General features: G+C 47.3%; 1 protein-coding gene across 1 annotated transcript in view; it reads right to left on the bottom strand.

Annotated features, from left to right (window-relative positions):
* The window catches only part of LOC136995360 (neuronal acetylcholine receptor subunit alpha-7-like), a 50,808-nt gene extending 31,997 nt beyond the window's left edge, over positions 1-18,811 (bottom strand). Inside the window, exons 1-2 of the mRNA XM_067315981.1 lie at positions 18,733-18,811; positions 13,749-13,888 (exon numbers count right to left, since the gene is read on the bottom strand). Of these exons, the coding sequence (XP_067172082.1) occupies positions 13,749-13,888; positions 18,733-18,811 (219 nt within the window). The remainder of the gene's footprint in view (positions 1-13,748; positions 13,889-18,732) is intronic.
* Positions 18,812-21,518: the final 2,707 nt, after the last annotated feature.

Here is a 21,518-nt window from a genome sequence, read left to right as displayed (position 1 = left end):
TTTCCAGTACTATGCAGCATACAGTAATAGGAGAGCGTTTCCACTGTCTTGGCTACCGCTGCAAAACAATAGTGAAAGGATGCTGAAGGTGCTGTTCCTTTAGAGTCTCGGCATTATGTAACTTAGCTCATGCTGAAAAGGAAAGGCTGGTCTTGGGCAAAAGCTAGTATATGGCAGCAGACTGCAAACACTGTCTGATGGGAGCTCATGTAGACGCCTTGGCTCTGTACAGAGCAGGAGCTTTGAAGGTTCAGACACCAGCATGTGGAGGCTGCAGTGAAGTGGCTCTGACTGGTGCCAGAAATGAAGAAGCCCTCACCTCGTTGGTCTCAGAGCAGTTTGGGGGAAGATGCGGGGATGGCTGTGGGGCCTGGCTGTGTTGCCGTCAGCCTGCAGGTGGAGAGTGACCACAGCAGCAGAGATGGAAACAGCAGCCTTGCCCAGCTACTGTGGTGGGACAATGTGATTAATGTGGTGAGATCCACCTCCCTCTCCAGAGAGAAATGCAGTCTGGGCAGAAGTGGATCCTCATGCTTGGGCCTGATGCCGCAGCTAGGGGCAGGCCTGGTCAATGCAGCCACACTCTGGGAAAACCGGATTCTTGGCTAAAAGGCCCAAAAAGAGGCAGTTTCCACCTCTACCTCAGCTCAGCTCTCTTGGGCACTTGCTGGAAGGCACCGCTAAGGCAGGAAATCACTTGTCCACAGCAAAGGCATATACCTTCTACCTGCGGTCCTCAGACCACTACCCCATTGCACGCTGGCTTGACTCCCCTTCCTACCGATACGTTGGAATAAACTACCTTCTTGCCCCCTGAAATCTACTATTTTTTAATTAGAGACAATCTTTATGTTCCATTGTTTTCTTCCCATTCTCCTGCAGCCAAAGAGAAGCATCAAACACAGAGCTCATGCAGAGAACAGAGGGGTTAGTTTCATTACAGGGAAGATGCAGAGATCACTGAAGCAGAGAGTTATGTTTTAGCACCAGACAAAGCTGCTGTGAAACTCTGTGGCAAACACTGTGAGCTGCAGCAATCAAACCTCAGGCTCCAACGCAAAAATATATCAGTGCACGGAAGTTGGAGTCACCAACGGGATGCAGTAGCTAGCACTCATAACAGGAGTACAGGAAGAACTGTCAGGCAGAGAGCTTCACCGAGACATGAATGGCCTATAGAATTTCTTAGGAAGATCTCTTCTGACTTCCTTGGGTCCAGGCTTTCACCTGATGAAGTTACTTTCCAGAGGTATATGGTGATCGTCCTGTCATGCTGGTTCCTAGCTGCCCTAGTCCTCTGAGTCTGTATGTGTTTGCTCTTAGGAACATCTGGTCCTCTGCAGTGTCTGAGGTGGCAGACACTGCATTGAAGACTGGCAGGTATTTAAACTCTACAGAGCACCCTGGGCATGTAAGCGCTCTGCAGTCATATTCAGAGGCATCTGTCAAGTCCTGCAGGTAGGTAGGGCTATCAAAGTCTCAGTCAACTGCCAGACTAGCTCTTGATCAGTAGTATCTCCAGCAAGCTCTGTTTGCTGCTACTGGGTGCTTAGAGCACCCACTTGAGCTTGGACACCAGCCTGCCTGTTGTATCTGTGGGCTCCATTCCTGTTGGCCCCAGCTCAAGGCATGCCTCCATTTTTGACGGGGTCTTCCTAGAGCTGGCTGACATTTCCTTGACCCAGTAGGTGACTGGATCTGAGAGTCTAGAGACAGTCAAAGAGCTCCAGAGGCTCTTTCTGATACTCTGGAGCTTGCAGAGGCTGACTGAGCTTACTGGAGACATGTAAAAAATAAGTGTACATGTGGTTGCCAGAGTCCTGTATGCAAAGCTGTATGTTACACCACCATCTGTCCTGCTCCCCTAGAGTCCATGCCGCCTGTACTCTTCATTAGTGCTCAACATCCAAAAAGCCTAGCCTCCACAAGCACAAGATAAACTACATCCCTGAAGTAGTCTGGGCTTTTGGATTGGTCTGACCTTTAATTATATTACTTTTTGCAGTATTTGCTGGTTAACAGAAGGAGTGAAGCCAGAACTGCTTTATTCATTTTGGAAAAATTGTCGGTCTAGCCACCTCAAGCTGCATTCATGGTCTCCCCTCTCTCTCCCCCTCCAGCGCTACCCCCACAGCAGATAGGCAAAGCAGCTACCCATTAATCACCAGGGAAGATGTGAGCTGCTCAAAAGCAGACTGCCTTATCTCACGCTCAGCTCCGTCACTGGATGAGTGTTTTCTTTTGTGAGGCCTGTGGGTTTACTTCTTGTGCATGCCATGCAGAAACCACTGCATGACTGCAGACTCCAAGGCTAATGGATGAAGCAGAGCTGTCTGGGGAAGCCTCTTAATTACCAGTTCCCTGACAAGGAGGACGCTGGATCATTGGTACTGCTGAACGAGCATGAAGCTTGTCTGTGGCATGCTCCCTCCCAGGTAGCTCCCTGGCTTGCTGGAGCCGCAGGTGACCCAAAAGAGGAGCTGTGACACTTAGGTCTTTCCTCTCTCTGAGGTCTGCAAAAGGAAGGATTCTCCCCAGCTTCACTGCACCTCATGGGGAAGGGGAGGAGGGGACCTTTCCCTTTTCTTTGGCTACCTGAGAGTCTCTGGGGGATCCATTAAAGTGCAATGTACACCTGGAAGGCTCATGGCTTTCCTGCATGTGGAGAGGCCTCTGGTCAGCAGCCTTTTACTCATGGCTCTGTTTTCCAAGGAAAACCCCTTTTTTACCCCACATAAGCATTTTATACTTGACAGATTCCATGCCTGCAAATAAAAACACCTAAGACTGACTTCTGTAGTTCACAAAACAGTCTATTGCCCTAAACTGCTCACCCATTATACTTCTAGGAGCTCCTTGCTCAAACTCAGAAACTAATGACCCTGATAATCAGCTTTCACTGCAAACAATTCATCAGTCACTACAGAGCATATGGATATTTCAGGTAGCTTAAACACATTGTCTTTGGTACTATTTGGCTCCTTGTCACAGCACTCTTGTGCTCAGACCCACCATGTTTGTCCTGCTTCTTAGGTACGTTTTGCAGTCGAAGGTGAACTTTTCTATTAGGGTTGCCACAGGTTTATCTGCAGTGTAGCCATGCCCTACGTGGTCTTTCTGCCTTCCTTTTAATAACAGCAGTCAGCAAGAACACGAAGTCTAAGCAGGGCTTTGGGCTTCTTACATCTTCTCAGCCTTGCGGGGAAAGAAATGTCACTTCAGGCTGCTTTCATGGCTATCCAGAGTCTATTCTCATTCCTGCCTGCAGGCTGCTGAGCTTTCAAAGGGAGTTGGCTTTACGGACAGCAAGGCCCAGAAAATGTTATTTCTATATTCAGCACCAATCAACACACAGATGACAGCACAGATGCAGCCTGCTGGGTCCTTCCTATTGCAAGGTGAAACAGAAAGTTTTCCCATGAAGGATTTGAGTTTGCCCGGAGTGCCTGATTTGCAGGAAGAGCAAAGCACACTTTATACTGTACTCTCCCAAGTCTGTGGTCTGCGCTAAAGGCCTTTAGCATAGCTAAGGATAGTAAATATGAGATTCACAGAGAAGGAAATCCGTTGCCTTCTAGTGCAAGGGCCTTCTAAGGGCTCATGTGCTTATGGAGCTTCTCATTTCTGGAGGTTTGGTGATTTACTGAGCCATATAGCTTTGCATCCTGTAAAGAAATGGTTTGGTCTGGAAGGAAGGGGCTGGTTGCCTGTCCTTTTCAGAGCTGCAGAGGAATCACAGTTCTTGCTCTCTTTATCAGGAGCTGTGGGCCATCAGCATCTCTGAGACACCTGGGCATGATGTGGGCAGCTTAGTGGGCTGTATTTGTCTCTTACAGAAGTACTTCCAGACAACCCTGAGAGCAGATCTGCCTTACCCAGTCCCAAGAAGTCACTGGTTGCCTAGATAAAAGTACTGCTTTGCCTAGATAAAAGCTAATTTTCCAGCTTGGGAAGCACTGGAGGAGGTTCCCTCGTTGTGTGTCCTGGGTTCATATGGAGGGATTTAAGGTCAGTCATCAGGATACCTTTCTTCCCAGCAGAAAGCTTGAATAATCGCAGCACTGTGTGTTTTGTTACCAGTTCTCTGTCGCACTTTGCTTCAGGATGATCTTCCCTCGGCGTCGGGCAGGCCCTCTCCAACCCCTCCCCTCACTGCAGCATGCAGCCGTCCCCGCCAGGATCCCAGCTGAGGCTGGAGACTGGAGACAGCAAGCTCCCCGGAGCCGCTTTCCCAGCACTCCCCTGGCAGTTCCCTCGGGCTGTAAATGTTCAGCCCAAACGAATCAGTTTGCTGCTGGTATTTACAAAAGCTGGAAAAGCTAGTGCTGTTGTCAGTAGCGAGTGCAACGGTTGTCCTCTAAATCCTTCCTTTCCTTATCTTGGTCACCTTCTCCCCTTTCTGTCTCCATCCTCACCCCAGTTAATCCTCTGCCCTGGACATCTGCCTATTCCTACAGCCACCCTTGACCCATGGAGAGCAAGAAACTTACTCCGGCTTGTTCCAGCTGAGAAGCCAGTGCACATGCTGGAACATGTGAATATTTTTGTTTTGTTCTATTTTCCCTACTGTCAGTCCAAAGCTTACAGTGTGCGCAGGTCCACCTTCCTTTTGCACCAGGCTCTGCCAGTGGACTCTCCCCTTGCTTGCACCACCATCCAGATAAAATACGACTGCCCTTGGCCACATAAATATCTGGGTCCATAATACACGGACAAAAAGAAACAAAGCCCTTGCTGGTTCAGTAGTCACATCATATGGTAACGTGTCATCGCGGTAACATGGGACCTGTGAACAGGTGACTGACCGACATCATTAATCCTTGCCCTCTTGCAGAGCTATAGCCTTGGAAGCTGACTTAGTCACCGACTTATTGGAAGATATTCAGCTGAAAAGTCCCAGACTGGACAGATGACTATCATAGGTCACCAAAGGCCATCTGTGGTTACTCCGTTTTGCTTTTCTGTTTATTTGTTTTTTTACCCTACCAATGTGCCTGAACATATAGAAGGGATATCTCAAGGTTTCTGCTGTACAAGAGAGAGGTTGCATTGACTTGGAGGTTTTCTCTCGGGAAGATTTGCTGGCAGAGACACTAGTCTCTGCACTGGATTTTGCTCAAGGAAATCAAAAGCAATGGGTGAGGCTTTGAAATACTTGCAGAATCAGTCTGTGTCTGCATCATGCAGTCCTTTCCTTTGCTGAAGCACCCATCTGGCCACAGCCTGGAGCTGAGCAACTAAAACATTCCCCTGACCCAAAGGACTTAAATATTTAGGGACGACTCAGCTTTAATGCATCGTGTGGTTGAAGTTCCACAAAACCAGAGATCTTCAGAAAAACCTGGGTTGCCCTGGTAACAGTTAGTCAGCATGGCTGGACAGCCTTTATATTTCAGGGGTCTCATTAAATATGAATACTCTTATGTTTACGGCTTTGCTGCCTGAAAGAGTCTAAAAAGTTGGAATGCATGCTTCCATAGCAACATCAACTTTGAAGAGATACCTGATGTTAAAGCATTTCATCTCACTACCGTTAACAAAGCACCTTCAGGAGGAAAAAGGGAATCAGAGGGGATAGCCTAGAGAGCAGGCAAAGGGACTGGTAAAGATACAGACATAAAAAAGGATAAGCAAACATCCACTGATATCTGTGGAGTATTTCTGTACCCATCAGGACAGAGATGTGGAGGGGCTGGTTTGGTCAAGTTAAGGGGTCTAGTTAAGAGCTCATGGCTGAACACCAACTCCTTCCCACTTTTCGCATTTTGTTGCTTTGGGCTTTTTCTGCTATGAAGGGCTGTAGGCAATTTCTCATAAGTGCTTTTCACCTAAGGGTGATCCACATTCATACAAATTTAAAAATTCCAGTGACCTTTTCTTTGAGACATTGTAGCTATTAGGGGGTCTGAAATTTGATAACACTGACACTTGGAAGGCAGCCAAAATAATAATTCATGACTCAGTCAGCGCCAGCATTCCCATTTTCCAAGCTGCTTCCATGCTAATGAAGGGACCAATTGGTTTAAATTTTTTTTCCCAGAGTTCCAAATCGGTCACAGTAAGCGAACTTTATGAGAGGGAGAGAGAGTTTGGGATTTAGCTTTGATGAATCTACTGGTCTGTCAACCTTTCTGTAATTTTTCTGCTTGAAATTTTAATAACTATTTCTAGTGATCACTAATTACTGATTTTCAGAATATGTAATGATATTCAGCCTGATTCCCATCTCAGTTCCCATCTCGGTTTGCATCAGTTTCATTGCTCTGGTCTCAGCGAATTTGCTCTTGCTTTATAGCAGGATAAGACCGCAATGCCTGGTGGAGAAGAGCTTTCTGGAAAGAGAAACGTGTTTTGGTAGAGGCGGTTCCATACCAGGAGAAACAGAGCAAACATACCTTCCAAGGCTATTCAGTAAACCCACAAATAAATGCAGGGGCATCCATGGAGGGTGGGGGTGGGATGAAAGATCCTTTTAATCCAGAGGGGCTGAAAGAGTCGTTTTATCTCCCTGTCACTCATCAATACTTTAAAAATACATAAAATATAGAATAACTGTAAGAATAATCCTCGCATTATTATGTCTCTTTCACATGCTTTGTGTATTTCAATCTTAAGCAGTCAAGCTTACGTTTTGGAAGTTATCAATCCAGAAAAGATTTGTACAGGATGTACTATAAGGATTATGGTTTAATCTAGTGAATAGTGATGCTATATTGGGAATAATACGTGAACGGCTGCATGTGTGTACTGGCATATTTATATTTGTTTCTCCGAATCACTTGTGTGTTGACATGGGCTTGCTGCATGATGTCCAGTGCAGAGATCTGGACACGTGAGGACACAGGGGCGAGGGGGCGGCGGGGAGGATGACCTAGCTGCTGTAAAGCCAGTTTAGGAACGGAACGGAGAATTAGAGCCAAAAATTTAACCCTTGAAATTTTTGGTCATTCAATTCACATGCCATACCATCCCTAAAACACCCGTGTGCTAGGGAACAGGATCGTTTTGAGGGTGAATGTTGTACGTAAACATACCCAGCAGCGGTACAGTAGCTCTCACCTGCAGCCACACTTTGAAAAGAGATCCCAGTGCCTGCTCTGTATTAATGTTTTCCGTAACGAATAAACCCATTTTCCGATGAACAGGCCGGGTTTCTTTCCAAAGTCAGCTGAATTTAACAGGACCCTTCTCCATCTCGCTCTCCCTCTACCTCTCTCTTTTCTCAGCGATGGTCTGGGTGGTCTGGGGCTACCGGGGCTGTGTGCACCACGCGTGTGGCCTGCGCTTCCCCCTGCTTTTTCACCTCTCTCTTAAGCTCGCCTTCGAGGAGAGGGCAGGCCCATAGCCCACAGCACAGAGCCTGCCGACCGGCAGCCCTCGGCGTTGGCAAATTTCGTTCAAACCGTGCAAGCTCCAGCCAAGAGGCTGCTGCTCGCCAGCTCTCCCGGGCTGGGGTCGAGGGTCCTGCTAACCGAGCAGCACGTCGCCTGGGAAGCCCAGCGGGCAAAGTGAGGCGCCTCTGACGAAGAGAGCTGCCTGCTGTGAAAAATGGTCCCCCCAATAATCGCTTCCTTAGAAAAAGAAAAGAAAGAAAAAAAACCCTGCAAGGCTGAGCTGTAGCTTCCGATTTAGGGAGAAACAGTGTGAGCTAAAGCTTGAACCCAGCAGTTTGGTAAGTTCTTGGTAGAGAAGATAAAGGCTGCTGCACTGGGTCAGACCAGCTAACCTTGTAGTCTGCTTAAAACAGTAATGACCGCACCTGCGTGCTTAGGGCAAGTACGCGCAGATCTTTTTTGCTGGATTCCCCGTACGGCAATGCAAAGACTTGGTTTTCAGGAGATAGATCGAATCTTTGCTCTGCATTGTCCCAGTCAACTCTTCCGTGAGTTTGTCTTGCCGCTTTCCAAACCTTTCAAGAGCTTTGACGCACCACAGAGACAAATTCTGCAGTTTAAATGGGATTGTTTGCAAGCATGTGATCACATCTGGGATAATCCCAGTGTCAGTAGGATGTGCAATCATGTTACCCACTGTGTAATCAAAGCAAAACAGTGCACGCTGAATTTTCCAGATATAGCATTTGCCTTGGGGTTGTTGCTACAGAAAAATAATGGGTTTTTTTTGGCTTCTGGAAGTGCAAAATGACCTACTGTGGGTGGCTGGTTTTTGTTTTTTTTTTCCCCCTGGTATTCTTGTGGCTTCCCACTGGGGACTTGCAGTCCCTTTTTGTAGCTGTGATTCCCTCTGAAACAGGAGGAAATTCCCACAAAAGCGCCTGAACGACTATGGTGTGTTAGGTACCTGGGCAGCCCGGCACCCGCTGGGGTACAGCGGGGTGGGAGGTGAGCAGGAAGGAGAAGAGCGCTACGGGACTGAGCCGTGCAAGGGGAGATGCACAACCTGACCTCTGGGGTGGCTCTGCCCACGCCTCCTCCGTCTCATGAGCAAAATAGACCAAAAGGACTTTCAAGCTCAAAGAAGCAGGTCTCAATAGAATATAAACTGGAATAAATCTTTCCAAAGAGAACTCAAAGAGACCAGCTGAGAGAGGACAGAAATAGAAAGGGTTTATGAATGACTCTCCTGTCACCCGCGGTGTCTCTGCAGGCGGGTTCCTGTTTCCTGGATCAGTTTCAGGTTGCTCAGGGGCTTTCTGGGTTGCAATAAGCTCTGTGCAGTCCCCTCTTCACCTGCAGAATCCTTTTCTTTGCATCCGCTTGGACGCCTGCTGATGCCTGTCGCCTCTCTCAGCCCCCTTTTTGCTATGATTTTGTCAGGCCAATACTTCTCTCTTCCTCTCCCAGTTGTGCCCTCAGCTCTCCCTTCTGCCCACCCCACCATTCAGCCTTGGAGATTTCCCACCCCTGAGCAGGTCCAGCTCCCGCACCAGAGGTGCTCCTGCCGCTGGTGGCACCAAGGTACCCTGTGCCCGAATTCGCTGCCTGGCTGAGCGGTTCTTGACACCGGCAGCCACAGCTTGTGCCGAGGTGCCGTGGGTGAAGGGCCGGGTGCCAGAGGTGCGGGGGATGTCACCTGTGCTTGGGCTCACAGCAAGCCCTGGAGCCACCACCTCTGCTGGGCAGAGATGGCATTGCCCTCGTCCCTGAACTCTGCAAGCACTGAGGGCACCAGGCTAACGAGCATGCTTGTCAGAGTATGGTCTCTGCAACACTGACAGTGCAGCAATTACTGGAAACCTCAGCCACGTGTTTGCTTTTGGAAAGGGCTTTTCAGGAATTTATTATCTCTGCAGCATGGTGCAGCCATCTTCTTAAAATTAGGCTCTTTATTTAGAGGGGTCTTTAAAAACATGCGATACACTCACAGTCAGGCTGGGGTTTTATTCTTGATACTCTTCTGTAGGTTGGCTGGTTGGTTTTTTTTTTTTCTCTTTGTAGATTTAAGCTTGCAGTTTGGGGAGACTTGTGGCCTTGAAAACTAATCAAACTTTCTCCTGTGGAGAATCAAGGGCAGTAAGACTGTTGTTGCGGTGTCTATTGAGGCACTGACCCAAAGGTAACAGTGAATAATATCGCTAAAAGAAAGAAAGCTGGAAAATGAAAACTGTATTTTTTTTTAATTCCTCATTAGTGATTCTACATAAGGGATATAAACCAATTCAGATAAGCTCCCCTACAAATGTCAGGAGGAGCAAACAAGCCATCATTCATGACGACGAATGGTTGCTACCTAGCAGGCTGCTATCACACTGAGCCAAGGAAAAATGGCCTGCTGTCATGCCTCGTTTCTTGACTACTCCAGCCTGATGGCCTGGCTCGGCTCTCAAAGCAAGAACAGGAGTCCCATTCCTGGTGCTCTTGGAGGTGCTGCACACTTGCTGGGGCCATCAGGGCTCAATGGGGCTCTCTGGGAGGGACCACCAGGCAAATCCCTGCTCAGGCAAGGAAGGGGCAGGGCACAAACCTTAGGCAAAAACGGCCCCCAGCAACAGTGTACGCGTGAGACAGCTCCAGACAAAGCTGACCTATGCTTAGAGGACAAGGCAAACTGCGCTGAGCCCTGCTGTGGGGTGACTGCCACAAGCCATTTCTGCTCTCTGTGTGTCTGCTCCCATATGCCGCTGGGGTTTAAAAGGAGGATCGTTGTCTAGATACTTTCTTAAGGCATGGGGGGGAAAAAGCACACCTCTGCACTTCTGTGACCTGGCAGGAGTTCTTGTAGCAATGAAGGCTATTCAATGGGATGCAAGTGTCTCGCACTGTCACACGCTTTGGCTAAAACATACCTCTCCAGCAAGAGCTGGAGCATGGTATCTAGCAGGAATTGGAAACGGGAGTTCTGGCAGAGCTGGTCATACTGGCCCCCCTTCTGCTCATTTGTTCCCTGAGCTTACTGGAAGTGAGAGCTCTGTCTTGGCTCTAGTTGTGAATTAAGACAATTTTGGAAACAATTCTACCTCTAATGACACCTACCATTCATCTACCCTTTTTGCCTAGGGTCTATCTGACAAGCAGAGAACTTGTTCCTCAAAGTTTTGAGTGTGATGGCTGGCTTTGAGCACTAAAAAGCAAAAAAGGATCCCATGCAGGCCAATACAGGCAGGTGCCAGCAGGAAACGTAACCTAAGGAAGGCATGCTTGGAAATTTGCTTTGAATGGAGGGGAGAAGAGGAGGTGGAATTTTAGGTAATGTCACTAGATATTGCTATTCAGCAAACTACAGGGACCTCAGAGGTACCTTCCCTCTCTGTGCAGCAAAAGGAATCTGGATTGTCATAAATGCTGTTTTCAGCTGGTTGGCTGCAGAAGATGAATTCAGAGTTGATTAGGTTATGAGACAGTATGCTTAGGAAACAGACTTCATGGAGCCACTTCATGGAGCCTGTCCTAGATTTGTGTACGGTAGATGTGATTTCAGGCCTTGGCAAGAGTAAAGAGTGATTGTTTGTGTGAAGAGAAAAGAGTGAGTCCCTCTGTGCAAGCAGGGACTGCTTTTTTTCTTTACGTTTTTCTTCTTTATATTGGTTCCTCTCACAGGGAAATAGTCCAGGCCTCACTTTTTCGCACCTGTCATGGTGAGTACTTGTAAAACATTCCCGTGAGTCCAGCAGTAACGTTGTACAATATCATGTCTTCTTTAGACCTTAATATCCATATTCCCCTCAGTGTGGCATTCTTTTTTCCTTCCCCAGGGGGCATGGTGCGTGAAGTCCCATAAGGTTGGGACCTTGCCCAGCACCCTGTGCTGTTGTGGTGCTGCAAGGTAACGCTCTCCTTGGCACCACCAGGAAATATTCCCCAGTTGCATGACTTCCTGCAGTGCTGGGGAACACAGGTAGGATCTGGAGAAGGTGCCTCCTTAGACAGGCAATAGCAGTTTGTTTCCACATTGAACCATTACCCTCATCATAACTCTGTTTGTTCCTGCTTCTGATAAAGTTAAATTCAGAAAAGTTCTGCCCAACCTACACTTAGCCCGCAGGCTGCTGTTCCTGCCTCAGATCTGTGTCTGTCTGAAAATTTGTCCGTCTGGTTTCCCTCCCCGTCTGTCAGCTAGTAGAGATTACTGACTGCCAGCAGCGCTGGCTCGAATGTCCTGAACAACATTTCCACTGCTGGAGTTGGTGCATGGTGCACCTGCTGGGATGGCAACAAGGAGAAAGAGCCCGTGCAACACCCTGTGCAGAGAGGGGAACGCGTCCTTCGGTTAGCCTCAAACTAAAATATGTCCCACACCAGACCAGATAGCTGTCCAGGACACTACACTTCCCCTGTAAATGTGCCCATATAGCTCAGGTGATGCTGAACAACCTGTGCTGGACTGGAAGTGTCCCTGGTATGGGCTCCTTATTAAACTACTATTGTATGGCATGAAGGAGGAAGCTGTAGTTTAGCCCATATACAAAGGATTTTCTGTCACTGCCCTGAGGAGAGAAGCACCTTTTTTTACATAGTGTAAGATATACACCCCAGGTTACTCCAGCTGGCTTTTAAAGACACCATGACCGCAGTATGCAAGACCACGAGTCTGGAACGAGTCATTACCGCTTTGAGCTGATGAACTTCTAGCATCCGTGGTGTGTGCAGAGGTGGAGGGGAGCAAAGCATTGTTGCAGGTGCATATGTCCATTTAGATGACCTGTTTCCTACTCTGAATCACCAAAAGGGAGAAGATAAATCTAATTCTTTGGAACGGACAACCGTGACGTAAAGGAGGTAAAGAGCTTAAAAAATGCTGTCTGTTGAAAGGAAATATTTCATGCGGGAACATGAAAACCCAGCTGTAGATCCAGCATAGCATCCCCCCAAAGTGGGTTTTATGTAGCTCTTTCCTCCTCCTAACTGACTTTGAAAATGCATAGTCCCGTTTCTAATGGTAAAAAGCCCTCCACACTACTCCAGCCCTCAAATTATTGCATGAAGATAACAGCAAAAAAGGAAAATGCCACAGTGAGTTTGGAGGAAGACCTTTTGAGCTGAGATTTAAGATTAGCCTCTGCTAACCCTGGAATGACCCAGTGAAATTTACCTAAAATTGGCTGGGGGGTTTCTTTGTTCTTTCATTCAAGTCGAGGACTGTGAGCTCCTGCCGTGAATGTGAGGGACTTCGGTTGGGACTACTGCACTCTTCTCTCTTCCAGCTCCATGCGATATCTAATATTTCAAAGCAGAAAGCTTCTTGTCCTGCCTGAGTGGCTGTTGCCTGCTGCCAGGAGAACCACAACTAGCTGGTCCTGCCACTCGTGCTCACGTGGCATCTCTACCCAGTGCTAGGGAGCTTCATTTTTAGGGGCCAGCTTTCCCCTCTGGGGAGAGCATCTGGTCTCCTACAGACTTTCAGAAAGATTGTAGGAAATTTAAAACTTTGGGTCCTCTGTCAAATGGGGTTGAAGCTGTCCAAAAGTTTGAAAGTTATTCTCTCTCTTCCTTCTTCCCTCCTGGGCAGTGAGACTGCATGGGAAAAGAGCCTACGCCACTGATTGCAGGAATGGTAAGATGGAGAAAGAGATGTTCAGCAGTTTGTTGTATTGACAGCTAAAGGTGGCCAAACCTGTTCTTCTGGATTGTTTTTTGCATGTATATGAATGAAATGCCATTAAAGATACTGAGTTGTCATATAGAATCCTCTTTGTGATGAAAAGGGGATCCTGGCTCGGATCACTGTGTTAAAATTTTCCCTGGGTCAGATCATCAGTTCTGCAAAAGCATGTTGCAGAGGCATCAGTCAAGACAATCGTCAGGGTGTGCCTCCAGATTTTGCTCTGTGCACGCTCTTGTGATTCCTAACCTCATCTCAGGGCAGGCTCCTTCAACCGCAGTGCATGGTAAAGGTGTGATGGATGAAGAGGACAGCACTATTGTAATGTCTAATGAAAAGGTGCAAATGCAGTGCTGGTAGCTCTGAAGACTGCCTGCAGTCTCCAGTTATTGCATCCTGGATGGTTCTAGGAATAACATGCCATTACTAATTTGTAGTAACACATAGCTTCTAATAACCATTTTGAAATGGTTTGGGGGTTTTCTTCTGTTTAAAATGAATGGAAAAACTACATAATTAATCTGCTTGCAGCTCATGTTGTATCAGAGATGGCTTTGAGTTTAGAAGGATATTGACTCCTCCAAAGTGTCAAAGCACGTACTCTAGCGCTTAGGGAGGATGCTTGGCTAAATCCAGTCTGCTTTTCTCTCTGATAGTCTGGCCAAGAGGAAACGCGTGGTCTTTACACCAGAGATGAGATTTGTTACGCCGAATGGGTGCAATAGAGAGCAGAACTGCCAGGGACTTACCACATCAATTATCTGCAGCAAAGAAAGCTGAAGCTCAACTACCAGAGGTTGGGAGTCGTTCACCACAGGTCGTTCAAGACGACTGTAGTTTCTCAGCAGATCTCTGTACAAGCGTCTCTGGCCTTCACCCTGCTGAGAGACTAAGGGAAAAGAAAGATGATTAACATCTGTCATTCAGATGGTCACACAGTCCATGTTGTTTGTTTGCTTGAAAAAATGTCTCTGAATGTCTTTTTAACTTGAAACCGGTTTCCTGAAAAGTAAGGATCTCTAATTCTGCCCATAGGGGTGCTGACAGAGCTTTTCTGTCGTGCGTCAGCCACACAGAAAAACTGGACTCAACCGGGAACCCTCCTGCAGATGGTGCAGGGAGACCAGGCTCTGAAGCCAAAGGGCACCTTCTTGGAAAGCGGCCAGAGGGCTCTTATTTGCTGCTTCCAGAAACCAGCTGCCACGGAGCCGGAGCTGGTGTCATTACCTGAACATACCCTGTGTTTACCTAGCATCACTGACAGGTCCTGTTAGTACCTGGAGCCCTTCTCCGTGCACGTTCAGGAAGCAAGGGTTTGTCCCCAAAATGGGTGCAGGTGTAGATGCTCTGGGCTGTGACTACCCGGGCTCTACCTAAGAGCTGCACCAAACGGGGTGAGGCTCAGAGGCTGCATGTTCGCTGAGGCCAAATTCATCCTGCCAGCACGAGTGTGTACTCCCTGAGTTGTCCCTGCCAAGGAATCTGCACTTTGTATTATTATTACTTTGGAACAAAGCTTTTTTTTTTTTTTTTTTTTTTTTTTTTTAATGCACTGCAGCTCCTAGAGTCTTGTGTGTGACTTTTTTGTAACACGTGAGCAGAGCTTTTCACAGTGACCCTGGGACTCTTCTAACAGTGGTGAGATGAATAGCTTTTGACAATCCACACAAACTGTAACAACCAGTTCCTCCTTCCCCGGTCCCCTGATGTGCTCAGCGAGCCCTGCAAGCCTGGGGCAGGCTGCTCTCCACCACAGCAGCGACGCCTTTTAAAATTAATAATATCATTCAGTTTATAAATGTCTTTAATTAGTGTTCCCTTCAGTGTTCCTGATGCTGGAGGGATCTTTGTGGCTTTCGAGTATGACGGTGCCTAGTTAGCAAGGAGGGAGGGTATTTTTATTTATTTTGGTGAGTTATACCAACATGTCATCTTCATGGGCCTTTTATGCCTTTGAATAATATATTATATGGTCATGGAGAACCAGAGAAGCAGATGTAACAGAGCTGCTCCAACATTTTCACTCTCTTTGAAGACAAGCCCTGGCCACAGTTTCTCTACTCCACCAGCTCTGGCAAACTTCCCTGCTAGGAAATTATTTAGATCCTCTGTTATAATTTTAGTATGTAACCCCCTGCCTCCCTTGCAAGGTCCTTGTGTGGGAAGGAGACCGGTGAAGATCACATCACATTTTCCTTTGGAAAGAGGGCCCGTGCTCCGAGCCAACGCGCTGCCCTCTCTCTCCCTGCACCATGTCACGTTGCTGTGCTTCAGGGAAAGGATGACCACCTGCACCATGCCTCATCCTTAGCACTCCTGTCGTGTTCACCTTTAACCTCCCTTTGAAACAGTCTACCTCAGCTTTTACTATCAAAACGTGCCCTTTGCCAGGCTCTTCAGGTCGCCGCTGCAGCTGGTACCATCGCTGACGATGTGCAGTAAACCATCCACCCCAGGGGGCTGACGGGGGAGATTTGGGCACAACCCTTTGCTGTGTACCCCGGGCAGCTGACTTTGCGCTGTGTGCTCCAGCCGTGCTGTAACCGGGCCCCTTGCCCCGATAAACCTTGCGAGCTGAAGTAACCCAGCACGAGATGTTTGCACCCGGTCCTCCACCCCTTCTTCACTTCTCCCTTCTGCAGCGTGGTCCTGTTACTTGGTGACCTCTTGTATCTGAAACTGTTAACATAGTCCAGCTGATCTGTTCTGAGCCTGCTGAGCTGGTGCTCGTTGCCATATGTTTGTGTGCTCTTTGGTTTTGTTTACAAAATTGCGTAGGTTCAGAAGCGGTGGAGCCTTTGTGGTCTCCTGGCAAATTGCCGGGGCAGCTGTTGGTGTTGCAAAGGCTTCGCTTGTCTAATCAGGCTGCTATATCCCCATTGCAGTGGCTCTGGAGCAGGAATGGAGAAGGGCAACAGGTCAAAACTGTGTTTTTATAAACTTCTTTCAATCTTAAAATGCTTAGTGTTTCATACTCCGGAGAGATTCCTGCTTTTTATCCCTCTAATGCCTGTGCTAGTGCTTTGTGACATTACATCTCTGAGTGCTAAGTGGAGTGTTTGCTGGTGATGGGGAAGCCGAGGCCTCTCGGGAGCAGCGACAGGATAAGCATTACTGCTGCCAACCCCCCAGCCACAGAAATCTCTACCTCAGTCCCTGGCACTGTGAGCTCCCTGGTGCCTGATATGAAATTTTAAACGAGGCTGGAAGTTGGAAGCCAATTTTTAAGGTTGCCAAGTCAGTCTCCCAAAAGCAATGCCAGACTTACCTGCCTAGGTCTGTTGTGAGAGAGTCTTTACCTGCAGATAACTGCTGGTGGGCATTAGCAAGCAATGCTTGCTTGATGCAGGCCCCTGAGGAGCAGAGAGCCTCTTATGACCCACAGCTTCAGCCAGTGCCCCCCTTATTGCTGAATTAGCTTTGAATCAGCAGGAAAAAAAAAACTATATCTCATTAAAAATTCAGGGAAGAGGAGTGGATGCTGTTTCTCTTAACGTTAGTAAGGCTTTTGACAGCGTCTGCCGTAACATCCTCATTGACAAACAGATGAAGTATGGACAGTGGTGAGGTGGAATGAAAACTGGCTAACTCCCAAGCTCAGAGGGTTGTGAGCAGCAGCACAAAGCCCAGCTGGAGGCCAGTCACTAGTGGTGTCCCCCAGGGGCTGATACTAGAGGCAATACTGTTTAACGTCTTAATCAGTGATCTGGATGATGGGACGGAGGGCACCCTCAGCATATTTGCAGATGGCACAAAACCCAGAGGAGTGGCTGGTACACCAGAGGGCTGTGCTGCCGTTCAGAGGGACCTCAGGTGGCTGGAGAGATGGGCAGAGAGGAACCTCATGCGGTTCAGCAAAGGGAAGTGCAGAGTCCTGCACCTGGGGAGAAATCACCCCATGCACCAGTACTTGCTGGGGGCCCCCCTGGGAGTCCCGGTGGGAAAACAAGTTGAATATGCACCAGCAATGTGCAGTCATGGCAAAGAAGGTCTATGGCATCCTGGGCTGCATTAGGCAGAGCATTGCCGGCGGGTCAAGGGAGGTGATCCTTCTCCTCTACTCAGCACTGGTGAGGCCGTATCTGGAGTACTGTGTCCAGTGCTGGTCTCCCCAGTGCAGGAGAGATATGGACATAGCAGAGCAAGCACAGTGACAGGCCATGAAAATGGTGAAGAGGCTGGAGCATCTGTCATATGAGGAGAGGCTGAAAGAGCTGGGACTGTTCAGCCTGGCGAAGAGAAGGCTAGGGGGGAACTTATTCATGTGTATAAATACCTGATGGGGAATATAAAGAAGATGGAACAAGGCTCTTCTCAGTGATGCTTGTGACAAGAGACAATGGGCATGAATCAAAACACAAGAAATTCCATTTAAACGTAGGGAAAAGAAAGCTTTTTTATCGTAGGTGTGATCAAACACTGAAACAGGTTGTCCAGAGAGGTTCTGTGGTCTCCATCCCTGGAGATATTCAAAATCCAACTGGGCACAGCCCTGGGCAACCTGCTCGTGCTGCCTCTGCTTGGAGCATGGCGTTTGGACTAGGCAATCTCTGGAAGAGCCTTGGATTGCCTTCCAACCTCAGCCAATCTGTGGTTATGTAAAAATTTTCTTTTGATGGTGTCTCCTAGCCTTATGCCATGGGAGTCGCCTCAGTTCTGGTGCTTCTGCACATTGGAGTTCCTGGCCTTGCAGTGGAGGGATTCATCAGCGTTGGCTTACTGAAGTCTGACAAGTTGCACGTAAAGAGAAATTGAAAGAGAGAAGATGAAGAACTAGAGTGACCCCTGGCAAAACATCATCGGGGTGGAAACCCAATCCTGTAACCTTCTGCCTAAAATAAAGAAATAACTGACTGTTAATACAGATCTTTTTCTTGGATAATGCTTGTGAACATCGCAGCAGCGAAGGCCATTCAGTAGGAACAAATCTAGTCTGATCAAGGCTTCTACCTACTGTTATCTTTCTCTGGGCAAAGGTGGTGATTGTTGCTGTACTCCTTTTGGACACCTGGTAGCATAAGGTGCATGAGCCTGCTGATGGCAGAGAGAGCCTGGGGAAGGAGCTGTGCTCGGAATAACACATGGCCGGCGTGGCTGCAGTGGTGCCAAGGCAGAGGGCATCCTCAGAGAGTTTGCTTATAGTAAGTCTAAGAGGTAATGAGCATGTGCAAAAGTGGCCTCCTGTCACAGAGTGAGGTGAGCTCTGTTTCTAGTGGGAAGAATAGCAAGTATTGACAGACTCTGCAGTAATGTGCTTTGGATGCTAAAGGGCTCTCTACTTTTGTGGAAAGGGCATCAAAGCCATCTGTGGCTCGGAGCTGAAATCAAAAAAAAAAGAAAAAAAAGAAGCTGGACATGAAGCACAGATTTCATTTCTAGCAGAAAATGTAGCAAACATCTAGAAAAAGGGCTGCTCCGTCTTGGTGTCCTCACATCAGGGCTGCTGGATGTCTTTCTTGAGAATTTGCTTAAACCAAAAAGCTGCTGGACTAGCTATGGGGTGATTAGGTGACATGCAATGGCCTGAGATAGGCAGCGCATCAGGTCCCTCTAGCTTTACTCTCTGATTAACCTGAGTGTTGGATCCCCTAAACTGCTCCTACAGTTTGCAGACACCTGGAAGGCACAAGGCCAATTAATTAATCCATGGCAGGAATGGGGTCCCCAGACAGCTGTGTGAAGAGCTTTATGAACAGTAGAGGTAGTCATGGAGCAGACTGATTTCTTAGGTACCTCTTCGAATCTCTTCTCTCTCTCCTGCAAAGAAGTCTGCAAGAAGCCCACACTGTGATGCCCACTGTTTGAGCGACATGATCGATAAACTGCTCTCAAAATCTCTTGGGCACACGTGCTATTATTGAATTGTGTCTTTCTTTCTAGCACGGAGTTGATGTGAGTAGCACAGCAAGGTAACCTCCTAGGAACTGTTTCTCTATTGCAGTATGCTACCTTCTCCTCTCTACCAGGTAAATTTTGGCCCCTCCAAATGTATTACTGTGAGACCAGGGAACTTCACAGGGAGGATGCTGCTGTGGCCTCTGCTGGATCAGGGAGTCCTGTGATAGGGAAGATGAACTTGTAACAAGGAAGCAGGAGGTGGCAGCTTCCCTGTGGGCTTATTTCTGAGGTGCAGATCTCCTGCTTTACACGCCTGTGAATAGCTGTCCTTCTCCTCCTTCATTCCCCTGCATCATGCCTGTCTTGAATTATTTGGGCAGAAAAGAAAGCAAGCCACCTTGCTGTTAGCTTACAGTCTGGGCTGTCTCTCCTTCCACATGCCTGGTCTGCACAGGGGATTTCATCATCTTCGTCAAATGCGGACATGCTGTAATGTCCAGCCAGGGTTAGGCAAAGAGAGGAAGAGTTAAACATGGGATCTTTGTGTCTTAAAAAAAATCAGCAGAGCTTTGGTAGCTGAGCTGCAGAGACCTCCTTAGAGCAAACCTGGAAGCAGGTTAATACTTGCATCCAGCTATTTGGGTAAAGTGTGGATCAGTAACTAGAAGGAGAGAGGTGTCTCTGATGGGGCTTGCGCAGGTAGTTTTTCACAGTGACTTTGAGCCTTCGTGCTGTCTATGAAGGATTTTGAATTCTCTGAGACAGTGCAGTTTAATTAGGTCAAGCTGGAGCTGGCTGATGTCAGCTCCAAGTCAGCAGCTGGGCATGCCCAAGCTCAAGTCTGGACCAAACTCCCCATGCCCTGATGCCAGTGATGGTGAGGAGAGCTGTCTCAATTGGCCTGCATGCTTTGTGGCTTGCTTAGGCATGATGATCTTGATGCGACTCAGATATCTGATCTGGCGGCACAGCTGAAAATCAATTTTGGGGCGGTTTTTTTTTGTTGGTTTGTTTTTTGTTTTTTGTTTTTTTTTTTAATAAAAACCTCCCTGGGCCCTGGGGCAAAAGTCCAGTTCTTGCCAGCTTCCCAGTTTCGTTCCAGAAGTGGTCTGCTCCTTGACTGAGCGTCACTGGTGTGGCTCACAAAATGGCTTGCTGCACACAAGTATTTATTAAATAAGGAAACGTCACCAGGGGGTTGGGTGGAAGGGCATGGATTCCCAAGATGTTCTGAGCAACATTAACTGTACTTATTGATCATTCCTTCTCTTGTTCATGGTGTTCCTCAGTTCCTGTGATATCATTGCTGTGGTACTTATTCACTCCCCTTGCACTTTGTGCAGATACTCCACCACATCTGCATACTTTGTTTCTCTCTCTGTACTGTTTTTGCCACATTCCTGCTGCTCTTTTCTTTTTTATTACTGTTTCCTAAAGGAAATTGAGGGGAATTCTGGCCTTTTCTGAAAACCAGTGTCCTTATACTCATAGATCTTATTATGTTTCGTTGTATAATGAATGCCTACAATCTCAGTATGACTGGAACATTTACACAGCAAAAAAGCATGAGGAAAACCTTTGGGTATCAGAGCTGTCTAACTCCTAGAGCCTCATATATTTTCCTAAAAACCTGCAGACTTTTATGAGGTAACTAACCCTCTATTATTTACCTCTGCTTAGCTTATCACTGAACTCTTACAGGGATTTTAGTTATTTCTTCGGGAATGCATGTGGAATGGTCACAGAGAGATAAACAGCATATGCAATAAGCAGTTATGGGGGGAAGTAACAGGGGTAATATCACTGAAAATGCAGGTTATTTCACAGGCAACTTCATCAGCATTAATAGTTGAAATTGCAGTATCTCTTACCAAAACGTGGCGTGCTTTACTGCTTTGGTAGCTATAAGAAAGCATTCACCTTAGTTTGTGTATTTTGCAGATTTTGGAGAACGTAAAGCATCTCACTGCCATATGTCACTTAATCCCCAAAGACACAGATGTGTCCCATCTGCTTTTGTTCTTACGTGCAGGGTTGTTGCTTTTGTCTGGGGCTGCAAATGCATTATTTCTTTCAGCGTCCTTGGCTTTGAAACGTATGCCATCACACTAGGTGAAGAGTACTCGCACGGGAACCAAGGGCACGGCAACAGCTGCCTCAAGCCTCCGTGTGTGTGGTGCATGTTTGTGTGTTTGGGTATTTGAATACTTCTCCCATTTAAAACCTCTTTTTAATCTACTTCCCTTCTGCATAATCTTCGATTCTAATCTTTGGTTCTCACTGTGCAGATTGTTTCTGCGTCTTACGCTCAAAACTCATTAGGTACCCAGAGAAATCTAAGAAATGCCATATTTTCCTAGGCAAATTGTATCTAATCTTCCTGATATTGGCCATTTCTGTTTGATTGTACCAGTTAAAGGACTCCTAGTAGAAATGGGTATTAAAGGGTATGTGACAAAAGGTTTCAACTCAGAGACTTGAGGCACATGACAACGTGCTAAGAAGAGAATGTAGGCCATTACATAGTGAAAGAACGGATTATTTTTTCAGTGGTTCCTGCTGGCTTGGTGCAGGTGTTTTAAAGACAAGGATATATGTGTGTGAGGTGAAGAGACGTGTGTTAGGCTATTACCAACATTGGCATACCTCTCCAATGTAGAGTAGTTATCTAAACTGCTTCA

The sequence above is a fragment of the Apteryx mantelli genome, chromosome Z (genome assembly GCF_036417845.1).
Source record: "Apteryx mantelli isolate bAptMan1 chromosome Z, bAptMan1.hap1, whole genome shotgun sequence".
NCBI lineage: Eukaryota > Metazoa > Chordata > Aves > Apterygiformes > Apterygidae > Apteryx > Apteryx mantelli.
This window is presented reverse-complemented; position numbering and strand designations above follow the sequence as displayed.